Source organism: Aedes albopictus, chromosome 1, assembly GCF_035046485.1.
Source record: "Aedes albopictus strain Foshan chromosome 1, AalbF5, whole genome shotgun sequence".
Lineage (NCBI taxonomy): Eukaryota > Metazoa > Arthropoda > Insecta > Diptera > Culicidae > Aedes > Aedes albopictus.
In genome coordinates, this window is record NC_085136.1 from 74,529,539 (window position 1) to 74,548,329 (window position 18,791).

Sequence of the window (18,791 nt, forward strand, 5' to 3'; positions counted from 1 at the left end):
GTACATGCTGACTTTGCAGGACCGTTCCTGGGGCTATACTTTTTGATTATGGTTGACGCTCACAGCAAGTGGCCGGAGGTTAAAGTGGTACCAGACATAACGACTGAAACAACCATCAGAACAATGCGCTATTTTTTCGCAAATTTAGGATTACCGTCGGTTTTGGTTACGGACAGAGGAACCCAGTTCACATCTGAACATTTTCAGCGTTTTCTCAAGAATAATGGCATCATTCACCAACGGCCAGGCGGAGCGGTACGTACAAACGTTTAAGGATAAACTCAAAGCACTCAACTGCCCACGTTCCGAGGTACATGCGGCGCTTCAAAAGATCTTGATGACCTACAGAGTTACCGTCCATCCAGCTACCGGACAAAGTCCATCAATGATGGTATTTGGGCGTCAGATCAAATCTAGAGTTGATTTAATGGTTCCGAAAATAGGCGTCCAGAATTCTCCTCGTGGGGAAGATACTACGGTACGTTCATTCTCCGTAAATGACAGGGTGGCTGCCCGCGATTTTCTCTCTAACGAAAGATGGAGATTTGGTGTGGTAGCTGAACGGATTGGGAAGCTTCATTACATGGTTGAACTAGATGATGGTAGAATGTGGAAACGCCACATTGATCAGCTGAGACCCGGAGCCATAAATCGACAGGATCCCTTGACACGTTACCCAGTGATAAACAGCAGTCAACGTAAGCTTGTACATGACATACAACCCACTTCACAACCTGTAATACAAGTGAAATCTGAACTCAATGAGACTGATCCAAACATCGACGTTTCAATTAACTTTGACCATAGCACAAACTTGGAACAGACTATTCGTACACCTGTCAGCATTGCGCTCAGAGATGGTGGCTCCAATTCAAGTCCATGTAATGAGCGGAGCGTAAAATCAAAACCACCAGAGTCTGGGTTGGGCACTATACGAAAATCTACTCGAGAAAGAAGGCCTCCGCGTAGACTGGACTTATAACTTGTGTAACTAACATACTAATCTCATTGTTGTTCGTTCAAATGAAAGGAACAAGAAGAAATCTCTTTCAAGGGGGGGAAAATATGTTATAAATGGTATTACCTTTCATTATAATAACCTTGATTACTTCATGACTCCGGTCTACCAATGTATCATGTTCATTACTGAAATAAACGTCATTCTTTGTTCTGAGTTGGAAGCAGAAGAACGCGTGTTTACTTTCACGGAATCTGATTCGGCCTAACCTCAGTTACGACACTCACATTAACATCTTGATATTTAAATCTACACAGGAAAAAATATGTGATTAAAATTCAGCGAGAAATCATGCACATAAATTCGGGGTAATGGCTTCCAGTCTCTTTTAATTAAAAACGGATTCTTATGCTTTCATCCGACGTTTCGGACACATTTATTGTGCCTTCTTCTTGGGATTAACAATGTTCCGTTTTATCGTTAAGGGCCTGCAGCATAGGCACCTTTGTCAACGGTTTATGCTCCGACAATTCACCCACTTTGTTCTGGCCGTGGGCTGGATGGGCTGATTTTTCAGAAATCGATCCGGCTCGCAGAAAAGAGGTGCAGTCTGCTTCGCGCCACTTTCACACAAGTGTGAAAGTGGCGCGAAGCAGACTGCACCTCTTTTCTGCGAGCCGGATCGATTTCTGAAAAATCAGCCCATCCAGCCCACGGCCAGAACAAAGTGGGTGAATTGTCGGAGCATAAACCGTTGACAAAGGTGCCTATGCTGCAGGCCCTTAACGATAAAACGGAACATTGTTAATCCCAAGAAGAAGGCACAATAAATGTGTCCGAAACGTCGGATGAAAGCATAAGAATCCGTTTTTAATTAAAAGAGACTGGAAGCCATTACCCCGAATCAACTATCACAGTCGTATCTCTAAGAAAAAACATGCACATAAAGGGAATGCTAGAGTTAGTTCACTTTTACATGAGATATCATGTAAAATTACATTACAATCGTGTAAATTTCCGCCAACCATCGCGTAAACCATCATGGACTCCAACCGATTACGTGACTATTAGCGGAAATTTACACGATTGTAACGTAATTTTACATGATATCCCATGTAAATATGCACTAACTCTAGCATTCCCTGAATTTTACATGAATATTTTTTTCTGTGTATGGTTCCACGTACCGAGTTTCCAATCGCAAGTTCTATTTGTTCGCTGGGGTCGTTGCCGTTGGTCTCGGTTCGTATTATTCTGTTGCTGATTTTCCGTTTGTTTTTTACGGCTGGCTCGTAGGGCCTGACACCAACCCCCTACTTTCCGGAGGACCATAGTGCACAGTTGAGCTTAGAGTCCTTCCCTGGAACTCGGACGTAGATCAGCCGCCCCTAACATGGGGATCAGACGCTGTTGTGAGCCGCTCCTCCTGGAGAACAGACGCTCAGGTTTGCCGAAGCAAACCCCCCCTTCCCTGTCAGCCTACGACCAAAGTTCCCACCGGGGTTGGTTACCTGATCTGATTCATCCCGAGACACTTCATCTAGCCTTAAAAGTGGTATTTTAAAAAGGCCAAAAGGTTCAAGCTTTTTTTGATGATCTATCAAAAAATAACTAATTGCTCTAGAAACCTAATTTATTGACAGCAATCTCGCCCCTCTGACCCATTATTGTCACTCCCAACGACGGTATTTTACAATTTCTGCAACAGTCCAATTGCCAGCGAAATGTGCTACGTACAAATCCTTAGACGCTCGGGTGATTCACCATGACAATCATCTGATACGCAGTGATTCCTGCGGAAAGATCTAGTGCGTATAGAACGTTAGTCGCTTTCTGGTTTTGACGGAGATCTGATCGTTCCGAGAAAGATGAACCAGCGTGAGTGCTTCCTTATTTTATGTTTTCTGTGTTCGATTCAGTTTTCCGATACATCCTACCAATGTGGAATCAGACTACACGGATTGCGTCCACTGATCAAAGACGGTTGGCAAGTGGAAGAAGGTCAGTGGCCATGGCACGTGGCAGTGTTTAATCGATTGAAGAGTACTGATCAGTTCAAGTACGGTTGCGGGGGTACTTTGATCAACGAGAAGCACACCCTGACGGCAGCTCATTGCGTCAAACGAAAGCGGCCACCTTTTTTTTATGAGATAGAGCTTCATTTCGGTCAGCATAATCTTTCGAAGTTGAGTGATAACGTTGTGGTCCGCGACGTTAGTGAAATACATGTGCACCCGGAATATGAGCCAAATAAGAATGACATCGCTGTGCTGGTGATGCGATTGCCAGTGGAGTACTCCGATACCGTGATTCCGATTTGTCTGGACCAGAGAATGGACCTTGCATTGCAAGAGCTAGAAGGATGGGTCACAGGGTGGGGAATGACGGAGAACGGGACCATTTCGGATGTACTTCGGACGGTTTCGCTGTCCGTGGTAAGTCATTTGACGTGTCTGCAGGACGACCCAAATCTGTTTAGTAACTGTTTGAACGAAAAAGTTTTCTGCGCTGGAAATAAAAAAGGTAGTACAAAAGTCCTAGATGCCTATAAAAATTTGAATTGAGCTATATTTTGGTTTAGGAGGCAGTCCTGGACCGGGAGACAGTGGCGGCGGCATGTACATCAGTGATGGCGATCGTTGGCAGCTCAGGGGAATTATTTCTTTTGGAAAATTCAACGAGTTGAAGAAATCAGTTGATGCTTCCAAATACATCGTGTTTGTTAACATTCAGTGGTACTTGTCATGGGTTAAGGAAATTTTAGGCGAGAGTGAACTTCGCCTGGACAAGAGACAAAAACGAATAAGCGAGCTAGGTATCCATTTATACATGCCATGGAATGGCACAAGATATGGGTGATTACTTTCTTTTCAACTCCATTTCAGAGTGCGAACGATTCCAAACACTGACGAGAAAACGACCCAACGGTGATTGCTTAAACATATATATGCACAATGTAAGTTTTCCAATATATTACTATAGTACTTACCATATTTAGATTTTTCTTAGGTGATGGTAATTGCAACGCATTACAGTTCTAAGAATTGGTGCAATGGTGTCCTGGTAGATGAGTCACATGTCATAACCACTTGCAGCTGCCTTCGGTGAGCATAAAATGTTCAATGATTAACATCAACATATATTTGTTCGAAATTCCAGAAATGCAGTATATGCAAAATACTTGTCAGCAAAAGTGCCCTTCGATTCGTACGGAGAAGTTGCTGTTTCGGAAATGGCATGTCATCCGAAGCATGCCGACGACAGCTTACGCTACGACTTAGCTATTCTGAAACTGAATGAAACGATTCTTCTCAGTAATACCCTGATCCCGGCTTGTTTGGCTAATAACTGGACGGAAAATCTGAACGACATTCTTGTGCAGACGTTCTACACCACTCAATCGTTTGGTAGTTTGAGAGCCTTTATTAAGATGTATCAAACAATATTCTTAAATAAGCATTGAACACTTCCAGACGACCAGATGAGTCTGGTTGAGTTGAACGAGAACAGAATATCGCTATATGAGAATTGCCATTTACTGCGTCGTCCCGATTGGTTCAACAGGTCTGACCTTATCGGGGAACTGTGTGTCAAAAGTACTTATAAATTGAGGTACAATGACTATGTTGAATTGTCGTACAATTCACACGGTGCAGTGCTGCAGACTACCGACAGGCGCTCGTGCATGTCCACTGTGGTGGGCCTAAAAGTTCAGAACCGAGGAAGCGGTGAATACCCCAATCGGTATTGGATGGAAATTTATGCTAGAATTACCTACAATTTGGATTGGATTGAGCAGAGTATCTGGGATGGACAATCCAAAGGTAAGTGATACGTTATAATGTAACTAGAATACAATGGACGTAGCTCATACAAAAGAGTGAACAGACATCCGTTACAATTCGTAGTTGCTACTCCATGATTGACCAGAACATTTGAAATTGCACAAGGACTCAAAAAACGAAGCTTGGGAGTAGCCTCGGGTGTAGCTTACCGTTCTCAATGTACACTATCGAGAATTCCAAACATTATTAAGTCAATAACGTCGGCCACGTCCTTACGGTCATCGTGGAAAGCAAAGAATGTTAGGAATGTTTGTATGACGTGCGACATACTTTAGACCGAGATCACTTCTGCTTCTCCACGTCTGTCACGGAAAGAAGTTATGTTAGCAGGGTGGGAGAGGCAAAAGTCACGTGGTCTGGATTCGATTTAGGAAAATATGTGATACATAGGATAGACAAAATAACCAGGACAGGCAAAATTTTCACTTAAAAAAATAGTCGACCAGCTGTAACTTTTCGACAAGTATGTAGATTGTGATGTCGTCCGATCTAGTCAGGCCTGCACGATAGAATGACGAGTGGTGCCGGCTATTCGTGGTTGGATCGTTCGTTCGCTAGTGCAGCCACCCACACTAGTTCAACGCATATACTACATGGTATCATTCATAATATAGATCACCACATCCCCTTTCCATTATAAGATAATTTCTTAGACATTAGATTGTTATTTAATTGTTATTATGGTATATACAAATATACTATATTAACAATATAGGTCACTCTTACAAATTTTTGACACCTTTTTAGTGAATGTGTCGCCACCAAGCGGCAGAAGAGGTACTACTACACACTAAATGCATGCGCTATCCGAATGACGTTTATTCTGTCGAACTGTCATTGCATGGTGGGGATGCCCATTTCTTTTCAAATAATCTATTAAACAATAATCGATTTTTTTGAACTTATCAAATAAAAACCATTTTTATTCTCCCTTCTTCAACATTTTCTGGCGTGATAAAGACGAATTCGAATGTCCCCCAATAGTAGAGGCGCTAGGTGAAATAAGGTGAAAATCGTTTGTTTACAACAAAAGTTCATTTTTATGTCTTCAAAATTAACTTATATTCCGCTCTATAAGTGACGATTTTTCATTTGCAATGACCTCAAATATCATCATTCTCAATGTCCACGTCGACAGACATCGGATTGGCCAGCGAACAAAAAATCCGGAAGATTACCCGCCAAAGGCAAAGCAAGTGCTCCTCAATTTAATTTAATTAACATAAATTGTTTGTAAGTACCTGTCGGATCTAAACGCATCTGAAAGAGAATTTAGAAAACTTATCCAAAAAGTGCTCGTATGGTTCTCTACGATGTATTCGATAAGAAAAAAAGTTAAAAGAGTGCACCTCGTCTAAACTACGGGCACGGCATAGCACTGTTTGGCGGAGTCACTCTTTTCATAGGGTTCTCATTCCTGCCACCAGATGCGGAGGGCTCTAACAAAAGTACAACTCCGTCAAAGCGAAGCATAGGTAAAGTGAACTTTTTTCAATATTTCCTGGTGGAAAGAATGAGAACCCTATGAAAAGAGTGACTCCGTCAAAATTTGCCATGGCGCAGCATTGGCAAAATGCACTTTTTTCACTTTTTCTTCCGCATCGTAGAGAATCAAACGAGCACTTTTAGGGACGAAAATTTAATTCTCTTTCAGAAGCGCTATCACGCTATGTCCAAAAGGAAGTATTATGAAAAATGAATGTACCTTAAATGTTATTCCCTAGGATCATAGGTTTGGACCTCTAGTTTCAGAATCTTTGCGGGTTAAAATATTTCATCTTGTGTTTTTTGATATTTTTGATTTTTATCCTATTTTCCCATACAAATGTCGAAAAAAGTAATTTTAAGGTCAAATTCATCCCATACAAAAATGTATGAAAAAAAAACCAAGATGGATGATTTTAAATCGCACATATACTGAATCTAGAGGTCCAAAAATACGGTTCTAGCGAAAAAAAAATTGAGGTACATTCACTTTTCATAATACTTTCCTTTGGACATAGCGTGCGCTAAGATCCGGTAGGTATTGCGCGCAAACCCCAAAATTTTATTCCCACCTTTGGGTTTCCGCGCCGAAGACCCAGCGCCAGATTCGGCGACAAAGAACACTGACAGCAGTCGCCGGGCAGTTGGCAATCCTGAAATTTGACGACGGTCGCCTGTTAGTCATGGAAGTGGATTGTTGTCACGCAAATAGAGCTTTTCGCTGAAAATGCATGTGTATTGAGGTCTTGTTGACAGATTTTCTGCTGTGTTAGTGTGAAATTCAGTGATTTCCTGTATCGCGTAAGCCTTCGCTGGAAGGAAATGTCATATTGCTCAGCGAAGCAAGGAAAATTTTCAGTGAAAAAAGCAATACTTAGGAACAATTTATGTGATTAAATTGAGGAGCTCATGCTATGCCTCCGGCGGGAAATCTTCCGGATCTTTTGTTTGCTGGCCAATCCGATGTCCGTCGATATGGGCATCGAGAATGATGATATTAGAAGCCATTGCAAATGGAAAATATCAACTTCTAGAGCAAGAAATGAGTAAACTTTGAAGACAAGAAAATGACTTTTTACCTTTCTTACACCCATAAGAAGGGTATAAATACCGCTTGGAAAACCGACTTTCGATCCGAGGCCCGCAGCGCCGAGTCACATATACCAATCAACTCAGCTCGACGAATTGAGCAAATGTCTGTATGTGTGTGTGTGTGTGTGTGTGTGTGTGTGTGTGTGTGTGTGTGTGTGTGTGTGTGTGTGTGTGTGTGTGTGTGTGTGTGTGTGTGTGTGTGTGTGTGTGTGTGTGTGTGTGTGTGTGTGTGTGTGTGTGTGTGTGTGTGTGTGTGTGTGAGTATGTGTGTGTGTATGTGTGTGTATGTATGTTACAAAAAAATGTCACTCACGGTTCTCAGCCGTCTGTTGACCGATTTGAGTTCTCTTGGAAGCAAATGAAAGCTACTACATCCTAGTAGAACGCTATTGAATTTTATTTTGATTGGACGTTCGGTTACCGAGATATCTTTCAAAGAGTGCTAGGGAGTAGTACAACTTAATTATTTTAGATATTTCTGACAAAGTGTATCACCATAAATTTCTCAGCCGTCTATCAACCGATTCGGGTTCTTAAGGCCCGAAACGAAAGCTACTGCACCCTAGAAGAACGCTTTTGAATTTCATTCCGATTGGACATTTTGTAACCGAGATATCTTTCGGGGAGTACTTTGGAGTAATAGGGTAAGGGAGGTATTTTGGACCGCTTTAGGAAGTGGATGAACAATTCAGCGAAAAAAGAAGGTCCCCACTTCTGAACATGGACAATTTCAGTAGGCATTACGTAGAGCAACATGTTTTCTGTCGAAAAAGGCCAAACAGAACTCAAAATTGTTGTAGTAAATACAAGAAATATCAAAACTCCTGAAGGATCTCGGGCTTCTATTTTGGACCACCTGACTTTATTTTGGACCACCAAGTGCACATATTTTGGCCCACCAAATTAAACTTCAATTTATTGATGAAATGAAAGCCACCTCAGCATAGTTAAAACTACGTGACGATTACATCTTTTCTATTCATTTTTTGAGGCAGGGAACGTTTAAAAATTACGTAACGGTAAAAAAAAGATGAAATTTTGTTGCTATTGCCAGTTTTTACGCATTGTAGTATGATGTTTCATAAAAAATGTTACGCAAAACGTATATTTATTAACTATCTCATGACGTAAGTCACCATGTATAAATTACGTAACCCTTAATAGGAAGTGTGAAAGTCTAGTGATTTTGCTAAATATAAAGGCGTTCCACACATATTGTAATGAGTGGAAAGGCCATCAAAAATAAAGTAATTTGAATGATACATAATTTGTCAAACATAGAATAGATAACACAGTGTCTCAGTCATCAACTAATTGCCGAAAAGGACAACTTTTCTAAACTGGACGACTGAACACCTGAAAATTTCAACTTGTCAAAAAGTTGTTAGGGCACAAATCGAATCGAAATGAAAAAAACTTGGCGAAAATTTGTTAGAACAAATTGAACCCACAACATTCTCATTGTGAAATAAACGTATAACAACTCAGATCACGGGAGGTCCCAACTTATTCTATTCATCTGTTTTCGGACTACATTAGATTGGCATGAATGTTTTCTCCCTTTAGAAGGAACTGGAGAGATGGATCTGGCAGGTGGTCCAAAATATGTCCACATCTGATTATGTTGAACATATTTTGGCCATACCTCAAACCACCATTTTATTGAATATTATCGCTCCGCCGAGGTTAAGAACAGTTTATTTTGAGTTCTTACATGGCCCTAACTACATTCACATGAAATAAATATTTATTTGTAAAATTTAATACCTCTTCGAAGCCGACTACAAATTTGTCACCTCTTTTGTTTTTGGTGCTTTTCCGTGCGTTTCATTGGAAGTGAAAACATTTTATCTATGTTTGATACTGAACAGCATATTTAACTGACATCCAAAATAAAGGTCATCACACAGTTGAATACTTTTCGTGTTTCAATAAAAATTTACCAAGATTTAGTAGAGATTATGTGATAAATATCATAAAACTCCCTAGGTGGGCCAAAATACCTCCACTACCCTACAACTTAACTTTTTAAGAGGTCTTTGACAAAATGCTTCATAATAAATGAATCAGCCGTGTGTCAATCGATTTGAGTTCACTCAGCATCAAATGAAAGCTACAGCATCCAAGTAGTATGCTATTAAATTTCATGCCGTTTGGACATTTTGTTTCCGTGATATCTTTCCACGAGTACTAAGGAGTAATGAAATTTACGCTTTTGAGAGATTTTTGATAAAATGTATCATAATACATTTCTCAGCCGTTTGTCAACAGATTTTTTATGATCATATTTGGTTACACAAGTTAGTTATACATGAAAATGCAATTGCATCAAATACATAAAAGCTACTATCTCTTTGTAATATTTGAGCTTAATAAACAGTAGCAAAAATATCACGGAATGTATGTAGGAAAAGCCTTTTTACCCTTCTTACACCCATAAGAAGGGTATAAATATCGCTCGAAAAACCGACTTTCGATCCGAGGCCTGGAGGGCCGAGTCTCATATACCAATGAACTCAGCTCGACGAACTGAGCAAATGTCTGTATGTGTGTGTGTGTGTGTGTGTGTATGTTAGCGTGGTTCAAAAAATCGTTTTTGCTCCACACCGCTTATTCGATTCCTAACCAGATTGTATGCCTTCTCCCAAAATTTGAGCTCATTTGGATGAAAATTGAGACTGCACAAGCCCTTCAAAGTTTGTATGGGAATTACTATGGGAAAACGATGTTTTTCATTCAATCTACCGTAGCATTTCCCCAAGTGCCCTAGTGGGTTGGTCGACCCTTGGCAATCCTACACACTTAGTTTTTTTCGCCGAATCTCGGCAAACCAATTGCCGAGATTGGCACCGCCGAGTGCTCGGCAAACACCTCAGCAAAAATTAGATTTGCCGAGAGCTCGGCAATCACAAAAATGACAGCTATCCATTTTTTGCCGAGAATATCAGCAAATACATTTGCTGAATCTCGGCAAAATTATTTCCAGTACAGATGGATTTGCTGAATCTCGGCAATTTGTTTTGTTTTTGTTTCTAAAAGAGAGAAAAATTGTGAATCGTAAAATGAAGATTATGAACCCGCATGAAAAACCAGTAGAAAAACTTTATTCTTGCATAGTATTCGAATTTTCCAAAGAATTTAATTGAAAAAACAATAAATTTAATGCCGGAACTGCTCATTCATTACTTTGCTCCTAGTCAGACACACGTTGCTCTCCAGAACTAACAGTTCCACAGACTCGAACAGCTCCTCGAAGAATAGCATCAATAGGTGTATTTGCTAATCTGTAATAGATTGAATATGAAATTAATAGCAATTATTACTTACAGAAAGATTTCACATATCTTCACTTTTTTATCGCTCAAAAGAGCACCTTCGTCATTACGTGTCACTGGTTTGTTTTGGTCTTTTTTTGGCTGAGACAAGCGGCTGCAAAAGTGACGGTTCTTTCTACGAAATTCGGCAATAGACGAGATGATTGCTGATTTTTCGGTAGTCTCGATTGCTGATTTCAGTAAAATCTGTGTTTACCGATGATCTCAGCAAAAAATGCTGTCAGTTTTTCTAGTTTTCGAGCAATTTGCTGATATTTCGGCAAAGCATATTGAACAGTCTCGGCAAAAACGTGTTGTTTGCTGAACTATCAGTAAATTCTGGATTTGCCGTTTGAAATCAGCATTTTTTTCTGCCGAGCTCAAGAATCTGTTTTAAGTGTGTAGGCTACTCTATCAGCTACAACCTTGCCAAAGACCGCATTCAAATCGGACGCCTCATTAATAAGTTATCGATTTGTATCCAACTGGGCAAACTTTAACAGTGATCCTCCAGCTTCCCAGCAGGCAACATTGCTGCACATGGCGCCAAAGATAGCACACTGGAATCATGGCTACTATGTTTCACTGCAAAATGCAGTGATGCCCACCGAATAGTTTAACCATCATGAGTAAAGATTTCGATTCTGGATAAAAATCGGTAACTAATTAATGAGGTGTTCGATTTGAATGCGGTCTTCGGCAAAGTTGTAGCTGATAAAGCAGCCTAGGATTACCAAGGGTTGACTAACCCACTAGGGCACTTGGGGAAATGCTACGGTGGATTGAATGAAAAACACCGTTTTCCCATAGTAATTCCCATACAAACTTTGAAAGGCTGTAGCTTTCATTTGATGCTGAGAGAACTCAAATCGATTGACACACGGCTGATTCATTTATTATGAAGCATTTTGTCAAAGACCTCTTAAAAAGTTTAGTTGTATTACTCCAAACTCGACTCCAAAGTACTCCCCGAAAGATATCTCGGTTACAAAATGTCCATTCGGAATGAAATTCAAAAGCGTTCTTCTAGGGTGCAGTAGCTTTCGTTTCGAGCCTTAAGAACCCGATTCGGTTGATAGACGGCTGAGAAATTTATGGTGATACACTTTGTCAAAAATATCTAAAATAATTAAGTTGTACTACTCCCTAGCACTCTTTGAAAGATATCGCGGTAACCGAACGTCCAATCAAAATAAAATTCAATAGCGTTCTACTAGGATGTAGTAGCTTTCATTTGCTTCCAAGAGAACTCAAATCGGTCAACAGACGGCTGAGAACCGTGAGTGACATTTTTTTGTAACATACATACACACACACATACACACACACACGCACATACAGACATTTGCTCAATTCGTCGAGCTGAGTTGATTGGTATATGTGACTCGGCCCTGCGGGCCTCGGATCGAAAGTCGGTTTTCCAAGCGGTATTTATACCCTTCTTATGGGTGTAAGAAGGGTAAAAAGGTAAACATCATCACTTCGGTAGTTGCGCTACCGAAACAAAGATGGGTAACAGTATGTTTTGTTTTGCCCTTGAAAGCCAATTGCCGATTACCTTATCTGCTGCCACACACACCACGTCGTTTTTCCGGGATAAACCTGCCTACGGCAGAAAATCCCCGAATAAAGAGATAAAAAAAAACCACGTCGTTTGTTTGCCAAGCTAAGTTTCCTGTTGCCAAGTACACTCAGGAAAAAATCAATACTAAATAGTTTAAATCTCAGACTAAATCACGTTTCGCCTGGTTGACCCCAAGCTTCGTTTATATCCAGTCATCCAGACTAAACTGGCTCAGTATAACTTGAACAAAAACAAATTCCAGTATAAGTTGCAAATATCAAACCTAGTTTAACCTGGATTTATCGAAAATTTGTTTAACTATTGTTGTTGATGTTTCTTTTTATTTGAAAAACAAAGATTGAATGAAGTGACGAAATTTTATTAGATAATAATTATTTTCACTTGTAAATTTTCTCTGCATTTGATGGCCCATCACCGACACATTGTTGCGGCCGTTCTCGTTACGCTGCTTATGCTTAGCGTCTGGCAGGGGTTCTGAATTTCGCGGGTTCCCGCCGCGTCCAATGATGAGCCTGACCTTCTATCCGTCGAAATCGAACGTTTCCGTCTTGGTCGTGGCCGGATCCATCACAGGTAACGCCGTCGTTCGTGAAATCCCCCGCTGAAACGGTATACTCCATCGCGACTTCCTCCACGCTGCCGTAGCCTCGGCGGTTCCAATCGTACCAGGAAATGTGCATACAACCGGCTGCCGGAACTGTAGATCGAATTCCACTTTCCGAAATTTCCAGCGGACAATGATTGGGAAGCATCAGCATCGGCAGCAGCAACACATGTTCAACGTCGTGCATTTTGTGGTCTTCGGATGAATACAGACTCTTTCCGGTGCTGTAAGTGTCCTCGAAAGTGCCTGGAAAAAGGAATTTTAACCTGTTCGGTAACAATTGCTTATTTTAGCCAATTTCAACACTTACCTTTACTTCCGCGGGCTGGTTTTCCAGAATTCATCGAGGAAACAAACTTGAAATGCTTTTTAGCAGAATAATATCTATCTGTGCGACAAATGGTTTGCAGCGATAAAAAATATGATTTCGACGAGAAAACTGCAGCAAAGTTTTCTGCCATGGCTGAATAGACTATTCCCGTCAAAACTAACCCATACTTTTTATATTTTTATTCGAAAGATATTTATTTTTGATGAATTTTGGCGCTTTTAGAACTTTTTTATATGCACTCCAGATTTTCTTACAAATTTTCAAAAATTTAAAAATTCTCTACAAATTTAAATTAAACTCTACATGCGAAGTAGTGCTTCCACCCCTAGCAAACCTAGAAGTGGAGAATTTTGTTCAGCCCTCCTAATGTTTACAGATGTGAAACGTCAAATGTAAAATCCAAAATTTTGCTGCTTTCCCACTCGCTTCATCCATCAGTAACTGTTTTTGAATCTCAGGCAGTAATGCTTCGAAGGACTCTTGGTTCCAATATCCCGGAACGCACTAGCCGGCGGGCCAATAAATTTAACGTCCTCCTTCTGGCACAGGTCCGCAAACTCCACGTTCTCCGACAAAAATCCGTACCCCGGATGAATGGCCTGACAGCCCGGAAAAGTTGCCTTGTGCAGTTGTGCATGTACCCCTGTGGACAACCAAAAAGCATTTACAAATTATTTATTGCTTTTGTATTTACAAGTCTGTGTACTGGTATTTGAGCTTATTTTTCTTACCTTATTCCAGGCCGCTGTTGCTGCAAGCTTTCGGAAAATAGTCCTCCGTCTGCTCATTTCATTTTCTGCGCCCGTGGAACAGATAACGGTAATCAAACTCGCGGTATCCGATCCGGTATCGGAATTCGTTCAGAAATTGCGCACGGCGTAAACAAACAGACCAAGAAAGAATGCAAAAGATCAAAACAAACTCAAACGTCAAAGCCAGCTGATTGAAAATTCTCCACATATCTCCGAATGCACTATAGAGGAGAAAGGGGTTCAACGGGTTTTGAGGAAAAATATTTTATAGGAGACAATAGGGATAAGTGCTACTTCGCAAGTTTTTCATTGTTTTTCAATAGTTAGAGGCTTCTAAGCATATGGGTTCCTTGCGAAAGTTTGTTCAATAAATTGGCGGAAAGCTGTAGAGCACATAAAAAAAATCACGGGAATGGTCTATTAAACACTTGTAAAAATAGTTTCACCAAAATCTGGCTCAGTTTAAATTATAAAGTGACGGCAGTATACCTTTTAAACTTGTGTGAGTTTAAACGCAGATATTGTGTATTCAGTTCAAAGTTGGATTATCCCGACTGTTTGTGAAACTGATCAGAACAGTCGTCGAATAGCGAGGGGATCCTCGATGTATTCTACAGAAACCAATTAAACAGCAAATTTGTTCAAGCACATCATTATTCCAAACGTATATGTCTTCAGAATAACAAACATTAGCAATTATCTTGGAAATAATATAAATTGCATTTATTTAACCTCACTTTAAAACATTTTAATCATTTATTGCGAAAAAAATATATTTTCATAAATTTGTTGAGTGATAAACATTGCATCTGAACACCCCCCGACTTCCGCGCCAAAAAGCTGGCGGCTTCGCTGCCGGCAACAGCTGATCAGAGCGACCGGTTAGCTGTCCTTGTTCCACCAATTGAATGTTTTTGAAAACGCGTTTGCGCGCGAAATCTTTCTCGCTCATTTCTGCTGTCAAATCCGTCACCGACTGTTCACCGACCGTTTGAAACGTCGACTGTTTCGAACGGTCGTGAACAGTTTGGAACTGGACGGTCAATAATAACAAAAAAGAATAATTTTTAAACTGTTCACGATTTCGTTTATTTCTGAGTGTAGAGCGCTCAAGTAAAATTTCACCTTTTTCCGTAAGTAATTTCAGGGGACCCGCAAGCGGCAAGGTAGGCCTACTGCTCATCTTTTGCGAGTGTGTAAGTGTGACTGGCAACGCGACCAGAAGCCTGGTCGAATCCTGCTTGGAAATCGGTTTATTTTGCCGATGGGGATGGCCCGCGAAATCGCATTGTGTTGTTTGGGAAGGCCCGCTCGATGCATGGTAGGTAGGCGTAGTTTGTTCGAGTTTGACGTGCCTGCACCCTCCCTGAGTAATTTTGACATTTGTTTAACTGACAGCATTTTAACGAAACGATGCTGTAAGAAGGATGTGAAGAGAAGGGCACCAGGTTGTTTACGATTTGGACTTAGAGAAATTTCGTTCTTTTCCTCAGGAAATGTTTTTGAAATTTAAATGTACTATTTCGCGCGCGTGTAGGGAAAATGATTCAATTTAAAACTTTTGAGTGGGCTTCTGGCGAAAATCCAGATAGTGAGATTCCAACGGAGTTGTGAAGCTTTCCAGGGAAAATACTGATTGGAGACATTGCGCTGGAATTCTGGGGGAACTTTTAATGCTATTACAGAGAGAACTAAGGTTAGATACTCATTAAAAATTCTGCAATTTAGGCGTTCGGACTACGATGGAAGGAATTCTGCTGGGACTCTGGCGGTTACTTTATGGAATTGTTGAAGAAATACTGGGACAAAGCTTCACGGGAAATTTTATGAAGATTTACGAAGGATTCTTTGTGATGAATCTTCTGGCATTCCGTACGAAAGTTTTTCTCTGGGATTTCGCAGAGAAAATCCTTCCTTCAGCAACTTCTTCCGGGATTCCTCCAGAACCTCCTGTTGGCTCATTGCCAACTTGTATGAAACGTAGGGGTCGTTGTCGTTGTTGCAGTGTGGGCCCTCAATATGCTTGACCTTGAGTTTGTAAAGGTTTTTGTAAAGGATCGCCCACGGACACGTTATCCACGGTCTGCATGAGCGGTTGCCTATCCCGGGAAGGCATATAGTGTTCCTACATGCTGTCAATACTTTGCTAGTTTCCTGTACGACCGATAACTGCTCCTAACGTCGGCCCGCTTGTAGATTGCCTCAACGAAATTTCATTTTGAAGTCCTCTAAAATCCCACATGGTTGCCCGAATAGAAAATTATGGTTCATGGTATCGTGCATATTATAAGATGTTCATTTGTGGAATAATAACGATAGACGTAATAATAAATTTATAATTGAATGATTCAAGTCTTTGAAATGAGATCATTCAATACTTTTCAGTTATCATACTAATAATGATAACGATTTCTTCTATGATTATTGAACCATTTTTAATCATCCATTTTCAATGAGTGTGCTGCACGCAATCAATCATTATAGTGTTCTTCATTGCATTTAGATCCCACAGTCATAATCGAAACGTAAATATGCTATAGCTTATGAAAACGTACCTTGTGATTCAAGTCTCATCCGGAGGTGCTTGGTATAATATTTCTGGCGACCTTGCTGGCGACCGATTCCCAAACACCCACGCTGAGTCGCTACCGCGGTATTGTAAAGAACATCGGAATATTGTATTTCGCAGATTTTGTGGAGCGATAGATGCATTCCCGTGTACATCCTCCGTCTCTTCGTCGTCACTAAACCGTTTTAAAATACCTGCACCTGCATTGGTTATCACTGGGGATTCATTCTTAATCGATCCGTCCAGAAGAACATTCCTGCCTCCAAAGTTGCTTTTTTCCTCTCACCTTTAGAGCACCACTGAGTTTCAGCCGACCGCGAGCACTGATTCACCTGGTAGAAGTACCAAAACAGCTTGATCACGGCAATCTCACGGTTCGATTCCCGATCCTCTAAATAAAAAAAACGCCGTGGAAGTAAACAATGATTCACGTAATCGTAGCAGAACTTGACAGTGTCCGACAAAGTGCCCGCAGGGGTGTGCTTTTTTCGGTCGATAAAGTAGATGCGTGAAATATTTCCGTTTTATTTTTATTATTCGCCGTATAATAAGGTTAACGATAAAGTGATTATAACATGTATAATTCGGCAATATTTTTGTTCGAGAAATTTGGCATTTTTGAATGGTAACGATACTTAACAACCCATTCGGTCTATCATCAAAGTTCTCAAAATGATAACTGCTATCATCAAAGTGATTTGTCTTATCATCGATTTATAATCCACTTTATGATAGCACGAATCATAACTAAATCATACACTGTACAATTGGTGTATGATACTGTTTTATTCGGGTGCTAAGCAGGCCGTTGATCAATCGGCGAAACTTGCTCCGTCGAGGTTACCATTGACCCACGGTGTACAATATTTAGAAGGTGATACCTTCCGAAAATCTGACAGTTTTTTGATTACGTAATTCAAATCGTTCAACACAAATGATCTAGTACTCCACACCAGTTTGATCAACGTAAAACGATAAAAACGACGTCACATGTTTGTAGTGTCCACACTACTACTATTGTGAATATCTTGTGTAAAAGAATCTTACACGGAACCGCCAAACTACCCAAAATTGAGTTCTTTTGACGCAATCCCATAGTTCGGCCCAATAAGCCAAATTTGAGTAAATTGATTAAACTCACACTAGGTAAATTGCCTTCACCTCCAGCAAAAACATTTACTCAAGAGTAGGTAAATTCAACCCAAGACCCCCCCTCATTCAACCCAAATTTGAGTAAACCTGCATTTACCCAAAATTGGCTTATTGGGCTCAAGGACCCCCGTTGAGTAGATGCATCTCTGTTTGTTTTTGACAACATCGGTGAGGTAAAGAGGGAAAACAACCTAATTTTGGGTAACTAGTTTATTCGATATACTCAGCTTTGAGTAAAATCGACCCAAAAAATAGGTAGTTTGATTTCTCCGTGTAGAGTGTATGCTGTCACCTACCCGTAGTCGAATGACATGTAAATAAATAATGTTGAGTTCTGTTCAGACCAACATCGCGTGAAGACGTGTCTCTGCAATCGTATCCGAAGACCAACATCCGACATTACATTTGGCTTCGAGGATAAATTTTTCGGTGTTTTGTTTATGAAGTGAAAGATTGTTTTTGCGTGCAGTTGGTGCAGAATGGAAATAGGATTGTGGGGAAGCAAGGAATGTGGAGGTTACAGTGCAATTTGTTGTAACGGAGGCTATCATGATGCTGCGCGTACTGCACCAACGTGGATGGTAGTGTTAAATGAGAGAAGAGTGAGAGTAGCGAGTGTTGACACTTTGCTCAAATGTGTGCGTGGATACTTCTGACTGCTGCTGAAGATGTCAATGATTGTGTTTTATTTATGTTTAGAAGAGATGCGCAGACAAAGCAAGGAATTGGCATCCCTATCCCACCAATGCAATGTTTTCGTAGCCAGCATAACAGCGGCTCAAGCGTAGGGCTCAAGCTGACAACCTATCTTTCAACACAGCAGCATAATTTTAATGCGGGGTAAGAAAACAAGAAGACCATAACAGTCCCCTGAGACAAAGTGGATAAAGGCGATAGAGGCTTGTAGTAGAAACCAAACCTCATGTTTGTTTTGAGGGCAAGGATGGACCGACACCGAACGAGAGAAAGAGAAGATGATAATGACACTTTACAAGCTCCCATTAGGAAATGTAGAGAGAGACGAAACATATTTTGATATATGGAAGTGGTTGCGTTCCAGTAGTGGTATTGTTTTTCTGCGCGGTATTAACAGCGGTTCCCACT

The 18,791-nt window shown here is 40.6% G+C and overlaps 1 protein-coding gene across 1 annotated transcript in view; it reads left to right on the top strand.

The window, feature by feature from the left end:
• Positions 1-2,807: 2,807 nt before the first annotated feature.
• Positions 2,808-18,791, top strand: part of LOC134285011 (uncharacterized) — a 33,300-nt gene continuing 17,316 nt past the window's right edge. The window contains exons 1-6 of the mRNA XM_062844847.1: positions 2,808-3,484; positions 3,543-3,773; positions 3,844-3,914; positions 3,968-4,062; positions 4,118-4,368; positions 4,432-4,782. Of these exons, the coding sequence (XP_062700831.1) occupies positions 2,827-3,484; positions 3,543-3,773; positions 3,844-3,914; positions 3,968-4,062; positions 4,118-4,368; positions 4,432-4,782 (1,657 nt within the window). The 5' untranslated portion in view covers positions 2,808-2,826. The remainder of the gene's footprint in view (positions 3,485-3,542; positions 3,774-3,843; positions 3,915-3,967; positions 4,063-4,117; positions 4,369-4,431; positions 4,783-18,791) is intronic.